This window comes from Neodiprion fabricii, chromosome 1, assembly GCF_021155785.1.
Source record: "Neodiprion fabricii isolate iyNeoFabr1 chromosome 1, iyNeoFabr1.1, whole genome shotgun sequence".
In the NCBI taxonomy this organism is placed as follows: Eukaryota; Metazoa; Arthropoda; class Insecta; order Hymenoptera; family Diprionidae; genus Neodiprion; species Neodiprion fabricii.
In genome coordinates, this window is record NC_060239.1 from 28194602 (window position 1) to 28211932 (window position 17331).

General features: G+C 45.4%; 1 protein-coding gene across 1 annotated transcript in view; it reads left to right on the top strand.

Moving 5' to 3' along the window:
- Nucleotides 1-17331, top strand: part of LOC124187875 — a 32641-nt gene that overhangs the window by 4438 nt on the left and 10872 nt on the right. Inside the window, exons 2-9 of the mRNA XM_046580062.1 lie at nt 11145-11296; nt 11385-11556; nt 11650-11786; nt 11886-11986; nt 13194-13428; nt 15128-15316; nt 15742-15856; nt 16360-16743. Of these exons, the coding sequence (XP_046436018.1) occupies nt 11145-11296; nt 11385-11556; nt 11650-11786; nt 11886-11986; nt 13194-13428; nt 15128-15316; nt 15742-15856; nt 16360-16743 (1485 nt within the window). The remainder of the gene's footprint in view (nt 1-11144; nt 11297-11384; nt 11557-11649; nt 11787-11885; nt 11987-13193; nt 13429-15127; nt 15317-15741; nt 15857-16359; nt 16744-17331) is intronic.

Below are 17331 nucleotides of genomic sequence, written 5' to 3' on the forward strand. Positions count from 1 at the left end.
ACGTTGCACCGCTGCACCGTCATCGTCGTAAGCGTTTGCTCGGAGCCAAGGAAATACGAAACCGCAATCGTCGAGGCATACTTGCATGCTTGAGAAGTGTGAAATTTGCGAAATTCCGCCGACCGTCATGCTTTTGTACAGGGTCGCGTCCTACTATATAATACGACGGTTTTTACGATCATCGCGTTTCTAACAGCGGTACAGCGTGAGATTTTGGCAGAGAAAATTGACGCGCGGTATACTTGGAAGGTCGAAACTATCGGTACGATGTCATGAATTAATTCGGCCCCTGTAGAGTGGCGGTCCGCGACCCTAGGTTTGGAATTTCGACATTTAAACGGAGAGACTGTCCTTGAACTTTAATACGTATAACCCGTATACATTGCATATCTCTAGACGGAAGTAGAACCAAACCAGCAGTTACGTCATCGACGTTGAACCGCGGCTCCGATTGAAATGCAATGACGAGATAACGTCAATTATGATTTCGTGCATTTCTTTTTTCTCTCATTTCTTTTCATTTGACGTGTACAAATTACGTCTTCGCATACAACGTCCGTTCGCAGGAACGTGACTTTCGATCTAGAAAAGATAATTCGAACCGATGCAACGGCGTCGTGATTATCAGATCCGAGCGAAAATCACGTCCCTGCGTATCTGCGAATATAAACGATTGCCCGTAAGGAGAGATGGAAAAAGCGAAAAAGATTTTACAACATTTCAGCACGTAACGGAGTCAAACCGGCGCGAAGACGACGAGGTGATAACGTCTACGTCGAGTCTACGGGGGCACGTCTGACGTCACCGGAGCTTACATGCGGACGTCGACGTAGATACATAATACGTCTTACAACACGGCGCCTTGAGATACGTGCGTCGTAACGTACGCGACGTAATGTCGAAAAACAAAAGGGGGGATAAAAAGCAGGGAAACGAAGGGCGTTCGTCGCGTTAAACGCGTCGTCCTAGCTCTCGAATTCGCGGTCGTACATGTTTTTGCACCTAGAAGAGGTGAGGTGCGTGGGCGTGTTGGCGAACGGTCAGAACGGAGGCCTTTGCGTAGGCAGCCGCGCGATCGGAAGATTGCGTGAGCTTCGAGTGCACACGGTACGAATATACCACCACCGACTTCGACGAAGAGAACCCAACATAACGTGCCAGTGGCGTAACCTTCTCGTCTTGGCCCGGGACCCAGGGTTGTCACCAGCTGACAAGAGCGTGCAGTGAAACAGGATATTCGATCGTCGCGACTTCTTCCTCCGACCTCCGTTAAGGATGGCTAAAAGGCACCTTAATTGGGATGACGTGAATATGAGAGACTGACCGTCGGATAGATAGATAGATGGATAAGTATATGTTTATTACGTCAAGTACATATCTACAGAAAAATGACAGGATCATCGTGGCTGCATTCCGAAGATCCATGCTACGGTACCGGTATTCCACTTACGCGAAGGAAGACTTCCTTCCATTAATCTGCACCCTCTCTGCCTCCGAGGGATAACGTAAAGCGAGGACTCCATTGGCTTGGCAGAAACACGACTCAAGTTTCGAGTCCCGCGGCTAATGGTGCCATGTACCAGGGAAAAGACAAACGACCGTGCTCGCGGACGAAGCTGCGTTGCATCCCGCGAGAGGAACGGCGAATTCGAAGACGAATGGATCGGACGGATTTATAGCCGGTCATCGGAGGGAACCGTTCTTGATTGGTCGTTACTCGTCTGGTCAAGGCCTGCTCGCCGGGACCCGCTTTCGGTTACATCGGAGCAACGAGCAACGCTCTTGAAAAGTTTTACACCGATTTGTAACGGGCCGACTCGTATTGGTATCAGGCTAAATCAGTGGCCGGACGGAGATCAATTAGTTTACGTCTCATTTGCTCCGATCGTCGTTGTCGTCTGGCTGCAGTCTACGGACCGCATTCACCGTGCCTCCACCTGCAGCCGTTCGTTGAGCCTGATTCTCAAGGTGTTTCAAGGAGGAACATTGTCCCTTTCAATCCTCGCCGTCCAACGAGTACGTCCAACGTGTCTTTCTTTCCAAACGTAGCTACGGAGTGTGAAAAAAGGTTGGAACCAACGGTCCATTTCTTTCACGCCTGATATAATACAGTTCGTTCTGTAAAAAAATCAATCGGAGAATTCGTTCGTCGACCTACGCACGGCATGTGTAAATATTTAATTCCCGAGCATTTATACCCTGGAAGTTTACGCGATATCGTTTAGACGCGGAACGAGATGACATCCGTAATTCGGGGTTAATAATATTGTTACGAGTCCTGGTAAAACGTTGAGACTTCTGTCAGCCGGATCTCCGCACCGGGGTTTTCGCCACTTTTTTCCGCCCCTGTCGCCGGGGCTGCCCCTTCCTTCGAGATCTTCGTTGAGGCCGTCCGCTGTTGCAACCCCGGCTCGCCTCGCCGCGGTGGCTGGTATTAATAGAGGCAACGAAGGCCTGGTGCCGGCCGACAAAGCTTACTCTCGCGGATATAAAAATATCGCTTTTATTTCGTCCGCCATTTTGAAATCAGTGTATATTTCCTCCGACTCGTGGGATTCGCTTGCTCGCGCGCGTGTCTCGCCTTTTCTTTCGACCGTTACCACACCGGTGTATTTCCAGCTGGTAAATGAGAAGAAAAAAAGAAAACGAAGGAACGGACTAACGATTCCCTGGTCAACTGAGAATCGCCAAATTCCCGACCGATCGTCCCCCCGATCTGCACGCGCCAAAAACGATGCGGCACGCGTGCTCGGCGCCCATCGAAATTCGCCGGATCGACTGACAGGTGTGGGAAATATGCCAACTGGCTCCGTACCCGCAAATTTTATTGCCGAGTTTGCCTTTCTATCGACACGGGGAAATCAGAGGATTAGAATCCAGGCGCCCGAGTTGTAACGCGATACCTTAAACCTTGCACTCTTTGAGATCGAACCGTGAACCTTTCGATCTGTCGGATAGACGGAAGCCTTTCGACAAAAAAAAAAAAAAAAAATCAAACGCTCGTCTCACGCAATGTCTGTAACATGCGAAAGAAGAAAATGATACGGCAGCTCAAGTTGTTGGGAAGATTCTTCGTTCCGGCACCGATTAATTATTCATAATTAAACGACGGTGTACCTGGTGGATATTAAAACTTCTGGTAACACCTCGCGAATTCCGATCACGCTCGACTCACATTGAACTCGCGTTTCCCATGTACCTCGATCTCAGCGCCGTTGATGAAGACAATAACTGCCGGCATAATATTCCGATTGTGAGAAGCATTGTAGGCTCTTTTTGTCCGTCGACCTTATAACGAAGCGGAATTCTCTTACAGGTCTGTATAATGGTATAGCCGTCGTAAAGAAAAACGTGCGAATATATTTTTTTCCGAGACAAAGGATAGTATTTCGCAATGTTGATTCAACGTCAGGGTGCGTTATCAGAGGTTTCGCGTCGCACGTAGGTTAACGCTATGTATTATACATATACATATGCATAAACATTATACACATCTACGTGACCACATCTGCCGAGAAGAAATTCCGCAGTGAGATTGTCAGCCAGGTACAGACCACGAGTAGATATCTATGAAGATCAGATACAACTATCGAAACTTCCTAGGAATTCCGCCTCAGGGATCGAGGATTTAGTTAGTTATCAAAGCAAAACATTGACCCGAGGTATTTCGCACCTTGGCTTACAAGTACAAAGAACGCGGCAGAACGGGCGTCTTCGTACAATTAGGTATTTGGTAGGAAAGAAAGGAAAAGAAAAGAAAAGACATCGCGAGCGAAACAAAGAATATGTATATCGCGCGATGTGGGCGAGTAACACCGGCGCTCGAGAGGTTGGGACAGGGGGCTGTTCGCATTTTTTGCAAAATTTCTTATCTCCCAACGCGCCGTCCTGTCTAACAGCTAAACCACATTCCTACGCGTCACATCCGCCCCCCGAAACCCGCAGTCATCCTTTGTCACTGTTGTTATTATTATTCCTGTTGATGTTATCATTATTATTCGTCAGGATAAAACGTACGCAGCGAGATAGTCGACGCTCATCGGGCGGAAGATGAGGTCACCGATCACCAGAGACTACCTCTCGACGCTCGACGTCGGCGCCGCCGGCATGCTTCGCTGTGTCAACTTAGAGCTCCTACACTGCATGAATCACTGTTTTAAGTAGAAAAATGAAAAAGTTTAACAAACTGCACCGTTCCGCGCAACTAAACGTTGGTGAATGATTTTTTCAAATTTCTATGACTAAGGCGCGAGTTTCGCAGGTTTTTAGTTGGAGCAAAAGACGCTCTCGGCAATGTGATTCAGCAAAAACGCAAACTTGAAATTGAAAGAACTAGTAAATCTATACAGTATTATAGTATTATAATACTAACAGTGTTACACTCGGAAGGATGGAATTTGCAAAACTGCGTTGGAATTCGTCGCGGTAACTACAATGAGGAATACGTAATTACCCGTTTCTTTCTTCTTTTTTATGCGAATACGCCTTTCGTTCTCTGATCTAAGAGTATCGTTTAGAACCAGACGTCTTCGCTCATCGCATACTTCAGGTCAAGCTGCAAATCCCCGCACTCTCGTGAATGAACACATAAACGATCAACCGTGCAGATAAATCGTAACCACAACGAGAGACATTTGTCGATGGAATGTTGTTCATTGAAGTGCAATAATAAGATGAGATCACCGATCACCTTGACCTCGGAGGCTACGACCTGTGCCAGGCAACATCCGACAGGCTCAAGTCCGCGGCTGTGAGATCGAGCGTCAATGATTCAGGCGAGGAACCGGTAGAGAGGAACCGATACGCGAACGATCGATCGTTCCCAGTGATCCGTTTGCACAGTACGCGTAGGAATACGGTCCGCAAAGAGAGCTGGTATTTTTTTTCGAACATACGAAGCGAAGGTAGACAAGCAGACAGGCAAATCAGGGCTATAAATGTCTATACAATTATATACCTACGGAAAGGTACAGGAAACACCTACACGAGTAAATAAATCTTATCTCCGGGCATTTGGCTCCTCGACCTGCGCGAGGCGATGACCTGAAAAACAACGAGCAGGAAAGAAATAATTCTGAACAACGGACGGAGACGATCGTTCGACGCAATTAGGTAGACATGTTCGTACCTAGGTGTACAGCGGAAGGTGGATGATCACGCGGACGAACAGTGAGAGTCCCCGTCTTTATCACGGTGGAATCAAATGAAAATATAATATATATGGTAATAGACCGCGCTACCCATGTGCGTAGACCTGGAATTTATCGTCGGACCTTTGTACCTGAGCGTTAGTCACACGCTGGGCTTTACACGTGGATAGTCGCATCTTTCTCCTCGGTTCTTATCGCAGTGTTAATATTAGAGAAATATTTCGACCAGAGAAAATCGTCGGAGGCTTCCTGGAAGCTCAATGACGAATGATCGGTGATAATTTGTCGAGCTTCTGATTCATCTACACCGTTACGGAATCAAGCGTCACTGCAGCCGTATTCGAATACATGCAATTGTATCTACGGACTTTGCGACAAATAAAATCGTCATACCAGTTGTTACAACTGCGTTGAATAAACGCTGACTCGAGATAAAGGCTCCGGTGAATTGTACATATATGTATACGCGGCTAAATAAATAAACAGCGACGTGCGCGCTACGAGCTAAAACCGTTGAATACCGAGCGAAAGTGTTTATCACGCACAAATTCACCGTGAATAATATTCCTGTTAAATTTGTTCGTTGGGTATATCATATAGACTGACAGCCGGTTACAGGCACGCACACGATGCCAGCCTGCGAGCTAATATCAATGCCTGTAGGATACGAGGAATATGTACATACCTATACCTAAATGGATGTACACAAGAACGCAGCATGACGTCAGGTAAATTCACCGGACGGCGTCACTGAATCGTCGCGTTCGTCAAGATACGACTCCCTCTTATCTGTAAATTATAGGTATGTACACGTTGCCGTGTGCTCGCCGTTGCATATTACATGTTACATTGTTACGATGCTCACGGGACTTGGCATCGTTGTCGTTGTATGTCCATGTAGGCGTGTATGTGATGCGGTGGAAGATTGCAATATTTTCAGAATTTCGAAAACACGAATAACATGTGTCCAGGGAAACAGTGTCGGCAGACGTTTTTCTCACGCTCACGGCAAGCGGAATTCGCAGCTCAAGCGGCGCAGAACATGCAGTGTGCATGTTTAATTTTCGCATCTGACGTACAAGTGCAGATAGTTCATTCAAACAACTATCCCCGTTCTCGGAATATGTGTAAAATAAGAAAATTGTATCGAAGACTTAATTTATATCCGTAATGGGGACCATCTGCTTGTATCACTTCAAAGAGATACCAATAACAGCCACTCGCAGAAAGATGTGAAAAGTATGTCGAAGCTAAATTCGTAAAGCTGTACGTTCGTGGCAGTATAATGTATAAATAATGCTTGATTGGTAGGCTTCGATTTACGCGATTCGGTTTTCTGACATTGGTATAAACATTTCAGCATGACGGAAATAAAAAGAATCGAGACGATGGTTGTCGCTGACGTCACGAAGTACTCGGTACCAAATGAGCGCTGAGTTGCATTAATTGACAATAACCTATCTACCTTTACCGAGCAACTTTCAACTGTATAAATTACAAAAATATTCAGCGAATACAGTTGACTGCTTTCTAGCAGATTCCTTCTCTCTTCCCGCGCGTAAAAAATTCACTCTCTCGTTCTCACTTACCCGGCTCACTTTTACGCTCGCATATAATAGGCCGTGTAGTATAAGTCGATGTAACAGTCAAGTCATTTTCTGCGGAACATCGTTGTTCTCAGAAGCGATGATCATGACTATTTACAATCATACGCTCAGCTATTAAGCTTCGGGAAGTTGTGGTTAACGAATTTTGACAAGGTGTTTCTGGAGATGGATGACGCGTTTATCGCCGTGATCTCACGGTCATGGTCGAAGGCGTGGACTTGTATGGCTCGACGCGATTACAGCGTCCACGTTAATCTGATAATGATCGAAACGAGTGCGTGAAATTGATTAGCGTTCGATGTCTCGGACCGTTATTTTTCCTCAACGAGCTTTCCAAATAATCTGCATCTCTAACGAAGGTTTTCCCCTTACGTGTAACATTCCGGAGGTTTAATTCTTAGTATAATTTTATGCGGATTCGGTAGTTGGGTTTTCGTGAGAATAAATTAAATCGTTCGACGCGGTGATAAAAACGGGTCTTTCGACAGAATGAGTCTCGGGGAAATCGAGTACGAGAATGCACGACTTGAATGTTTTACCATTGGGTGCAGTTAAAGATCTCGACGCAATTTTCAGGTCGACTGATCGGCCTTCCGACGGTTAGATCGACTCAACATATTCATTAATTTAATCACATGAGCTTAGAAGCTTACAGCTAGAGTCTGACCCCAGACAATATTCAGCGATGCGACGCGCAAAACACTCTCCTCGCGATATCATGTTACCGGCTCATTACGCTCGGTCGACGAATTTGAATGTAAGGTTGACTCGGCATGAAGAGGCGGGAGAATATTCATCGGAGATCATTGACTCGGCTAAGCCGAAAGAATCTCGCTTCAAATTCAAGGGTTACGTCACTCTCGCTTTCTCTGTTCACATATCGGAATAACGAAACACACCGAGTCACAGCCGAAGGAACAACTTACTCGATATTCCCGCATCTGAAGTTGAAGAAGCATCGCCCTCGCGTACGAACGTAGGTGTAAGAAATTCCCAACGAAACAGTCGGAAGACATCGGCCCTGCATCTATTGCCCTGGCTCGTTTTCCATCGTTAATAGCGAAGCCAACTCGGTACCAAACCTATCCACGGCTAGGGCCCACCCTGCAGTTCGTCGTCAGGGACAGTATTTCACGCGTGGGTTGATCCCCGGCACGAGAAGGAGACTTGTAGCGGGACCAAACGACCCACTGCATCAGCGTGTTACGGCACGGTCTTTGGGTTTTAGAACCTGTGCTTGATCGTCATAGCTGGGGAATGCATTCCGCCTGCCATGGGCGAGAGATGGAAGAAGCGCGGCGAGGGGTTCCATCTCTGATAACCCGCTCATCGGAATGCGCACCAGCCTAATGCCTCGTCTCGACTCCTTCGAGTGCATATAATAAGAAGCTATTTTTAGACCGGTCCATGGCTATTTTTAGAACGTTCCTCGGTTCCAAGTTCAACCCTGACTCAGTCACGTCACGTGCAACGCAATAGTTACACTCACCGCTTATGTAAAGACGATCTTGCAACTCAGGGCTTTCCGGGATTCTACACATATATATGTCTGATAGATTGCCAAATGCATGACCGAATGGTGCTCTTTCGATACATGCAGCATGCATTTGCGAGGTGCAATATTCCTACCGAAGGAAAATTGCGGGATACAGAGGCGATTTTTTTGCCATCCGAGTAGAAACTTGCACGAATGTGGTAAAAGCCTGCACTCTGTATCTTATCGATTTCTTTTTCAATTATTTTCTTAACGTGTTTGGGAGGTTAAAAGTATCCAAACGATTTCTCGGTAGGAACTAAGAGGATCGTTGTCACACGCGTTGACGCTGAAACGCTAATCAGTAGGAGATTGTATAACGGTGATCTAGACTTACGGCAGTGGTGTTGCTGTTACAGTTTTAAGTACCAGGCCCGAGTTCGAATAGTAAACACGTAGAAATATCCCTGCGATAGCAATCCTCATGCTCGCGTCCAATTCAGTAAAAAAAATACTCTTCAGGTTATCTGCCGACGAGTATTATTATACCTTCACGACATACCCCGAAAGTATAATATATGAACACGTCAGGAAGCAAACAGTTTCACAGACTATTTGACGGGCGTTCCGCCCAGGGATAAGCCTTGGGCTTGTGTTGTCGAAAATATTCCGTAAACATGGCAGACGCCAGAGGAGCAACCAAGGTATTTTACAATCAACATCTTACAGTCGGAGCTAAGAGTGTCGAATGCAGCACCTATGGTAAAATAAAAGCAGGAACTTCCGCGAGAGTATCAAAGCTCCATCGAATTGGTTTGTCCTCATTTTATACTCAAGAGTGATCCGGTATCACACGAGTGGTTTCGGAAGTGCAGACAGAAATAAAGCCTTCCCTGGGAAATACGTAGCCCCCTTGGGCTATCGGAGAAGCTGTGGTGCTGACGTCTCGGCCAGCATGCGTTTAACGAATTGAAAATAGGCGCCGGAACGAATCGGTCTCGACTCGCGACTCACAGTGTCGCGTTACGCACGCTAACACTGACGTAACTCTGCGCAAAGCTATTTGCGGCCCTTGGCGTAAACTCATCCTCCATCCCAATTTCACGAGGCCGATTACACACAAGCCAAGACACAAGAGGAATCGATGGATTAACGCGAGTTTAACAGGCGCACATCCCGTTCGTTCTATAAATTTATACAGATATTTCCTCGCGCCGAGTTGCAGCGTAAGAGGTCGTCCAATTCGGACCAAACGATGGCACCTTGATAGATACGACGCGAACAAAATTAGCTGGAGAATATTGAGATTCGCATCCCGTAATGAGGTCGTTCAAAACTCTGAAAATATACCAGGGGATCAGGTACTGCAAATTTTGACACAGCTGTCGCGCGTGACGACTCCGACTACCATCATCTCTTACCCAAACACATTATCTAGCATTGGAAGTTTCTACGTTCCACGATAAATGACTTCTCTTGTTTTCATACTATGAAGACGATGGACGAGAATTCCATTCCGTATTTACGAATCATTTAGTTAGACAATATGCTTCGTGTGCAAACAATGTCCCGGAGTTACTTGGTTGCTCGCAGCCTTTTGATCATAGTGCACTGTTTTTGCGACGTAATTTGGGCAAGTATATATTTGTAGAAACACTAATATACCACAGTGGGTGAATCAGACGAGGATGAGTAGCGGAAGGAAAAGATCGCGTTTTGGAATTCAGTTAGCGCTGACTGTACAAAGGTCAGTATGCGATAATAAACCGTCTATTTTTATCTCATACCGGTGAAACGCGAACCGGTTAAAGCTGCGTCTGTCTTAATCTGCTAGGAAGGCAGGTGGACAATTTTCGTTTCACGTATACTTCGATCTTGAGCAACCTGCACCCCAATTATAAACTTTCGAATTATTATAGCCGTCAATATAAATTTTAACTTTCGTTGAACACTTGGCGCCGCATCGACAGGGTTTCTTTTTCAAGAAAGTATCGAACGAATGATGATCATGATCAGAAGAAAAGAAGAATCCACCGAACGAGAAGAAGTTCATTCCGCGTCGATCACAGTGTTTGAGTAATAATCGATCGAATACACCTCGATTCAAGTAATCAAAACTGTTAACGTCGGTCGAACGATCATCGCGGATGCTGGGGGGCATGGCTCATCAAATACGGCAGCTTTCAAAGTAGTTGCTAGCGGCAGGGTGACCCAGTTTCTGATTCACTCAAAAGCATCATTGCGCGATTCGACTGCAGGCAGCCGTAAAAATAACAGCGGGATAAATTCCAATATATTTGGCAGCAGTAGTCATTTATTAGAAGGCCTCAGCCGTTAATTATTTCTGATACTGGCCCAGGAAATGGGGCCAATGCCTTAGCTGCGATAACTTGATGCACCAGGCTTCGAACTGCGTCTTAAATCTCATGAATGAAGGTCCAGTATTCGCAAGGCCCTCCTTTCTCGCTCGTTCTCTCTCTCTCTCTCTCTCTCTCTCTCTCTCAAGCTTGCTTTCTCTCACTCTCCCCTCTGTGATCATCTCCCATTGCACCAATTTCTCTCTTCCTTTTTCCTCCGAGGAAGCAGCAGCGTCTGGAACCCGGAGTCTGGATCGGTTAATTGATACCCTGTGCGGCGCTCGACGTGCCATGTTCCATAAAAATAGATCCTTGAGACCGCATAAACGATGCCTGGAAGACACTTATTCTCCTTTTTCATCACCGTTGTAATGACGATCATTATCGTTATCGAGGCTATCATCGGTGGGGTCATTCGCGTTCTCTTCCGGCATTAACAAGCCACGTATGAAAACAGAGCAATCGCTTACGGGTTCCCTGCATCAAAGTGTGCCGCCATTAATTCGACTGGAAGAAATGCAGTGTTCGATATCATGTGTTTGCTCTGTCTGCGCAGGTGAACGGGGGTTCTCCCGCTGAGGCAGCTGGTCTCCGGGCTGGCGACTCGGTGATCAAGGTGAACAACACGGATACGTTCAACCTGAGGCACAAGGACGCTCAGGATGTCATTGTGAGGGCGGGAAACAACTTCGAAATAACCATCCAGAGGTGATTTTTTTTTCACACAAAGAAATCGAGGAGCGGCTTACGCGATGCAGGCGGAGGAAGTATCCTGAACCCGATCTTCTTATTTCAGAGGCGGCAGCACATGGAAACCCAGCGTGACACCCGTGTCAGCGACCCTTCCAACCCCTAAGCCAGCCAGCCCTGCGGCCAGTATTTCACCCGTAACAAAGACATCTCTGGCAGCGAAGAAGCAGGATGGACCACTGATCGGAAGCGGGCACAACTTCAGCCCAAAGCCATTCGTGAGTGAAAATAATCGCCATTTTATTGCGGTTCCTGAACACTTTTCGACACAATTGACATAACGCTCACACGTCAGTTTTATTCGCTGACAGTTGAACGGCAACGGGGAAGCTCCTATCAAGTCTATTGTTAACAAGCAGTACAACAGCCCGGTGGGTATCTACAGCGAAGAAACTATAGCAGAAACCTTGTCTGCTCAGGCAGAAGTTCTCGCCGGTGGAGTACTGGGGTATGTTGTAATCAAAGATAACCAATCCTGCTACCTGAGCTCATTTCGGAAACAAAATTCGGTGTATACTTTGTCAATTTAAACCTACCGCGCTTTCAGGGTCAACTTCAAGAAGAATGAGAAGAACTACAATGCCGAGAACAGCGAAGTTTTCAAAATGGTCCAGGAGGCGGACAAGGAGCCAAGGTCGCCCGAACCCGGTTAGTATACAAGGAAATCGACAGCTTGGAACTACTGTAATTTCAACGATTAGAGCTTTTCCACAGATTCTGTCAATTAGAATTCAAGAGTTGTAACCATTTTCAGCCTAACAGTAAACACCGAAATCGTTTGATAACCATTTATTGTAACTAGAGGGGTGAGACTTGTGGAGGTGACGTAGTCTCGCTGACGTTCCTTGCATTTACCTATCTGGGGATTGAAATTTGCACAGAGATTCCCTTTACACGTCTGACAGCCTCTTCAGGGTTACGCATGACGCACTATTCGGGCTATCACAAGAAGCACTATACTATACATAAATCTTCAATCAATTTCTCAATGTCGTTTCATACACCATCGGTCAATCTTCATTGCTCCCATTACATAGAGCAATATCTCGAGACTAGCATGTGGTCATCACGCCGACAATGTGCAGGAAGCTGTATTCCGAGTAAAAAGGCACGAGATTGAAGTTAGTAACTTTATCGTGCGGAAACATTGGGAAAGAAATCACCATTTTCTTATTTTTACAACGATTTTGAAGGAACGAAGATTTGTTTTGTTTTATTACGGTCTACCGGATTTCAAACAATACCAAAATCACGAAGTAACGGTTTTTCCTTAGCATGATTCGTTACGATAACGTTGCTAACTTCATGGTAAAAAGGTAGGTATCACACTTTCGCAACGAGACTAAGTCACCTTCCTCCCCCCTTTGGCGTCACTGAAATAAAAAATAAAAATAAAAAAAAAAAAACAACAAACAATTCACAAATCAGCGAACGCCCACGATAACGAATTTGCAAAAATAGCGGAACCCACGAATCAAAGCGGTACTGTTACCCCGACGAATGCCGGCATCACCGGTCTTACCGGTCTCAGGCACGTCTCGGCACCGGAGACCAAGCCGCAGCCAACGACACCACAAACCAGCCTGCCACCCGGACAGAACATCTGCGCGGATTGCGAGAGGCTCATCGTGTAAGTTCACCCTCGAGGAACAATACCCATTGACACTTTTTTCACTTTCAGAAAATTGATCGCGCGAGGTATCTAATGCGGTGCTGGTGTAATGCCTGGGGCTTCGGTCATCATTAGACTCTCTCGCTCCCTCCGTCATGATAGCGTATTCTGCGAATTCCCCCATCCCCCACCCCTTCATTGATCAATGAGTAACCTCCTTCGGGTATTGCATTAATGTCCTAGTTTCATCCCGGACGGAATTTTATTCTTCGGTCAGTCATGCCGTGGGGGGTCGCGCCACCTCACCAAGGTCGCCGACACCCCTGGGCCGGGCTATGGGTCTCGGTCAAGGGCAGCAAAATTTGAATTTCCATCAATGCTCCGTGCCCGGACAATCCGAACGTAATCACCTCCACCGAGAAGAGACGAAACCCTCATCAGAAACTCCCGTTTGCCGCAACTGCGATAAATCAATTGTGTAACTATATGCATTAATACCAACGGTTGGTTTTTCTTCGTGCACGGGCATGGACGACTGACTGTACTCTATCTATCGTATCTTTCTGCCTGCCTATGTCTGTCCTATTACCGCTCTCGTATCAGAACGCTGTTTATACTTCAAAAAGAGCGCAGGCTGCGATCGACCTACATCACTTGCCTATAGTTTTCACACTACACACTGCAGACGCTACGCGGGTTTAGGTTACCTGTAAATGCAAAGTGTGCACTATTCCAATAAGGTGAGTGTACCAGTTGTTGACACGTTTATAAATTCACGGCACAAATTTTGAATTTCTCGATGACCAAAACCAATCGCTAGAGGGTTAGACAATACGAATTTATTTTTCGATAATGTTAGAACTAAGGATCAAACAGATACAACCAAAGAAGCTCAACAATTGGGACAGGGTCAATAACTGGTACACTTACCTTACTCGTTTAACCAGCCTTTTACGATCGCATTCCTTTCTACAGCACGCCACGATCATCCAGTTGTCACTCTTATTATCACTTTCGCCAAAATTTTGAAGCTGAAAATTCTCGTAGCGCTTGTCAGCGAATCTCGGTTTCAACTTCACCGAGTCATTGCGCACAGCCCTGCCTAGCGTCTTTCGGCTTCTCGTACAACTTTCCTCTCACCTCATCAAATCTCGTTTCACAGAATATGAACCTTCGTAGTTGCACGTAACGCACCTCTATTTACAAACGTGTCCCTCATCTTCATAATACCTGTAATCGCTGACAATCAGCATCGTCAAGTAGTGACCAGTTTACCTATACTCGTTGTTGCAATGAAAAGTCGCTATATAGCTTTTCATCTGTCCCGCTAGCTATCGTGCGCTCGTCACGCGTATGATGTTTTTTACATACCTAAGCCATCTCGCACAATCAGCACTGGTCAAATATTCACGCTTACCACACGTATCTTTCTATCTCACTATCCGTATTCGTAGAATTTGGCGCTTGTATCGGTAGATCATGTGGCACGTAATTTTGCTTTTTGATGTGTACATTGTACAGCGAAATATTCGCTATCGTGCATACACGGTATTTTCGGCATACGTGAAGTTACCATTCGAAGCTTTACAGGTTGTCCCTCCAGAATTGTTTTTTGCAAATTAACATATTTACTTCGGGATTCTACATTGTATCCATCTTTCAAGCCTGGCAGCAATTTTACAATTTATCAAACGTTGAACACCAGATATACCTCAGATAAATCCGTGATGGGTGTTCAAAAAGCTCATTCTCACACCGTATTCCATTTATCTTACGTCCACGATACGATTTTTTTGTACTAATTACAATTCCGGAGAAAAGAATCCGCAACACTTTGCACGGTTTCGCGAATTCAGCTACATAGAGAGAAACGTACGATTTATCCAGATCTTGGATGACGCCAGCGAGATGATTTCGAACATGAATCATCCACTGTTCGTCCTTTATTTCATCTGGAAAACGTAGATGAATTTTTGATTCTCTTGAAATAACTGTAGTATTATGTAAAATTTTGTCCAAGTAGATTACGCAAACGGCATCAAAAGACCAGCTATTCAAATGATAGAGAATATGCATACATCGTCTAGCTGCTATCGAAACTAATACGCTTCGATTTTGAATCCTACATACGAATGCGACGAGGCGACTCTATTTGACACAATTTTTTCCGCAAACAGGGGCGTCTTCGTAAGAATAAAGGACAAGAACTTGCACGTGGAATGCTTCAAATGTTCTACCTGCGGTACGTCCCTGAAAAATGTCGGCTACTACAACATCAACAACAAGCTCTACTGCGATATCCACGCAAAGCTGGTAGCCAGGCAAAATCCACCAGCTTCAGGCCTCGTCCCAGTCACAGTTGCACCGTGAGTACCTACATCCATGGGATACCATAGCCCGAAATAGCCGAAGGGTGACGCACGAACTACGAGTAAGAAAAATTCCTAGGGCATAAATTCTTCTAGGAATATACACTGCCGGAATACACGTGGCAATTACCTTGAAACGTTTCATCGATTACCACTGGCGTCCTAACGGATCCCATATACCTTACACTTAGCGTTAGTTTCGTGCAATTAAAGATATGATAACACCATGCAACGAACGAAATTTATACCACCGATTAATTTCTATTATCGGCAATGAGTCGATTGTGGAATAATCGGACTACTATAGCGGCAGTAATTTAAAAATACGGCGGATTAAGCGGTGCGTGCTGATCGTTGAAAGGATAACCTCGATATAATACACGCGGGGCAGCGAGTAAAATATTTTTCTGCAATTTTTTCAGCGGCAAGGCACCCGCTGGCACCATTTCCGCAGCACTGGCTAACGTTGGTGCTGGTATCCCTCCCTTGGCACCTCTGTCACCATCTTTGAACAATCACTCGTCGCCCCAGCCTTTCGTAAGTCGAGCAATATAAAACTTATATAAAATTGATAAAAAAAATTAATCCATCGTTAGATTAGTCCGATGATACAAGTCGACGCTGCATAACTGTACTTAGCGCAGCATGTATGGGTAGTAAATTTTTGAGGATTTGTTATCAATGTATGCAATAAGCATGATCGTTGTTAAGCAGCTTTTAACATGTACAGTATTGTTGATCGTATCTCGATTTTTTTGTGTGACAGCTAAAGTTTTCTAATCAGAGTAGAATCGACCTCGCATCGTCCGCTTGGCGCTTTTATTCACAAAACTTTTGAATGAATCGAATAACATATTCTGTATAATCACGTGTTATATATTTCATTGAATTAATTGAACGCAGATTATGATATAATATACATATATCCGAATTAACCGCAAGGATAGCTAAAATTTTAACGAATCGAGGGTCTATAACGATCGTTGGAAGCTATTAACAAAGTTTTTCGCGTGAATTTTTGCTACTAAACCATTTTCCAGACCTGCAATCGACCGATCAACGTAGCCAGCATACAAGACGGCGTTCAACGTCTTCGCATGGAAAACGGTACTTCCGGATTATCCTCGTCTGCGCCGGTTCCACGATCGCCCGAAAATCAAGCGAAACTAAACGTGACTCGCAATGGTGCGGGCGAGAATTCAAAGACCTTTACCAGTACGCTCATCATCCAGACGGGGAACGAGGTTGGCAGTACCAACAACGGCGACAAGCTTTTGTACAATAACACTGTTAACACAGATATTTACCTCGAACCAAAACGTGATAATCAAAATTTGTGCGAGTTTGAACTAACCAATACCATCGAGGAACCGATCACTGACCTCCTCGCGATTGCAGCCCAACCTTTCCCAGTTCGAAAGCAGGTGATTTACTTTTACTTGAACTTATTATTAAGGGGAGAGCTTTTCTTTTAAGAAGCTGAGCGTATTCGCCGGAAACGATTAATTACTGTTTTCCGACAATACCTGAGAGTCTGAAAATCGGTTGTTCGCAATTTCCGGCCCGCATGAACGTCGCGTAATTGTTGAATTTATTTTTATCATTCGGCAGCTATTAAGGAACAAAGTCGATGAGTAATATTAAACCGACGTGGTGAAAAAGTTTATTTTTTCACCGTCCTTGTCAAATAACGTACCTACGCAATATACCAACGCGGAAAGCTTACGTGTCCTCGCCATAATTAACACTTCGCATTGAAGACGCATTGCGGGATGATGACAGAACGTTACACTATTAACGAATTGGTTCATCCGAATCGAACTTATTTATAAAGCACGATCTAATTGATTTCGCAACGCGTCTGTCACGTGGGCATGGCTCTTGTATTGTGACGTGTGTGTTTGTGGGTGAATTGCAGTCATCCCAAATTGGCGCTCGTCCCTGTGAGTCCACCAGATCTGCACCCTGCAGTCCAGGTAACTCCCTCGAACGATTAATATCTATCCGAACCA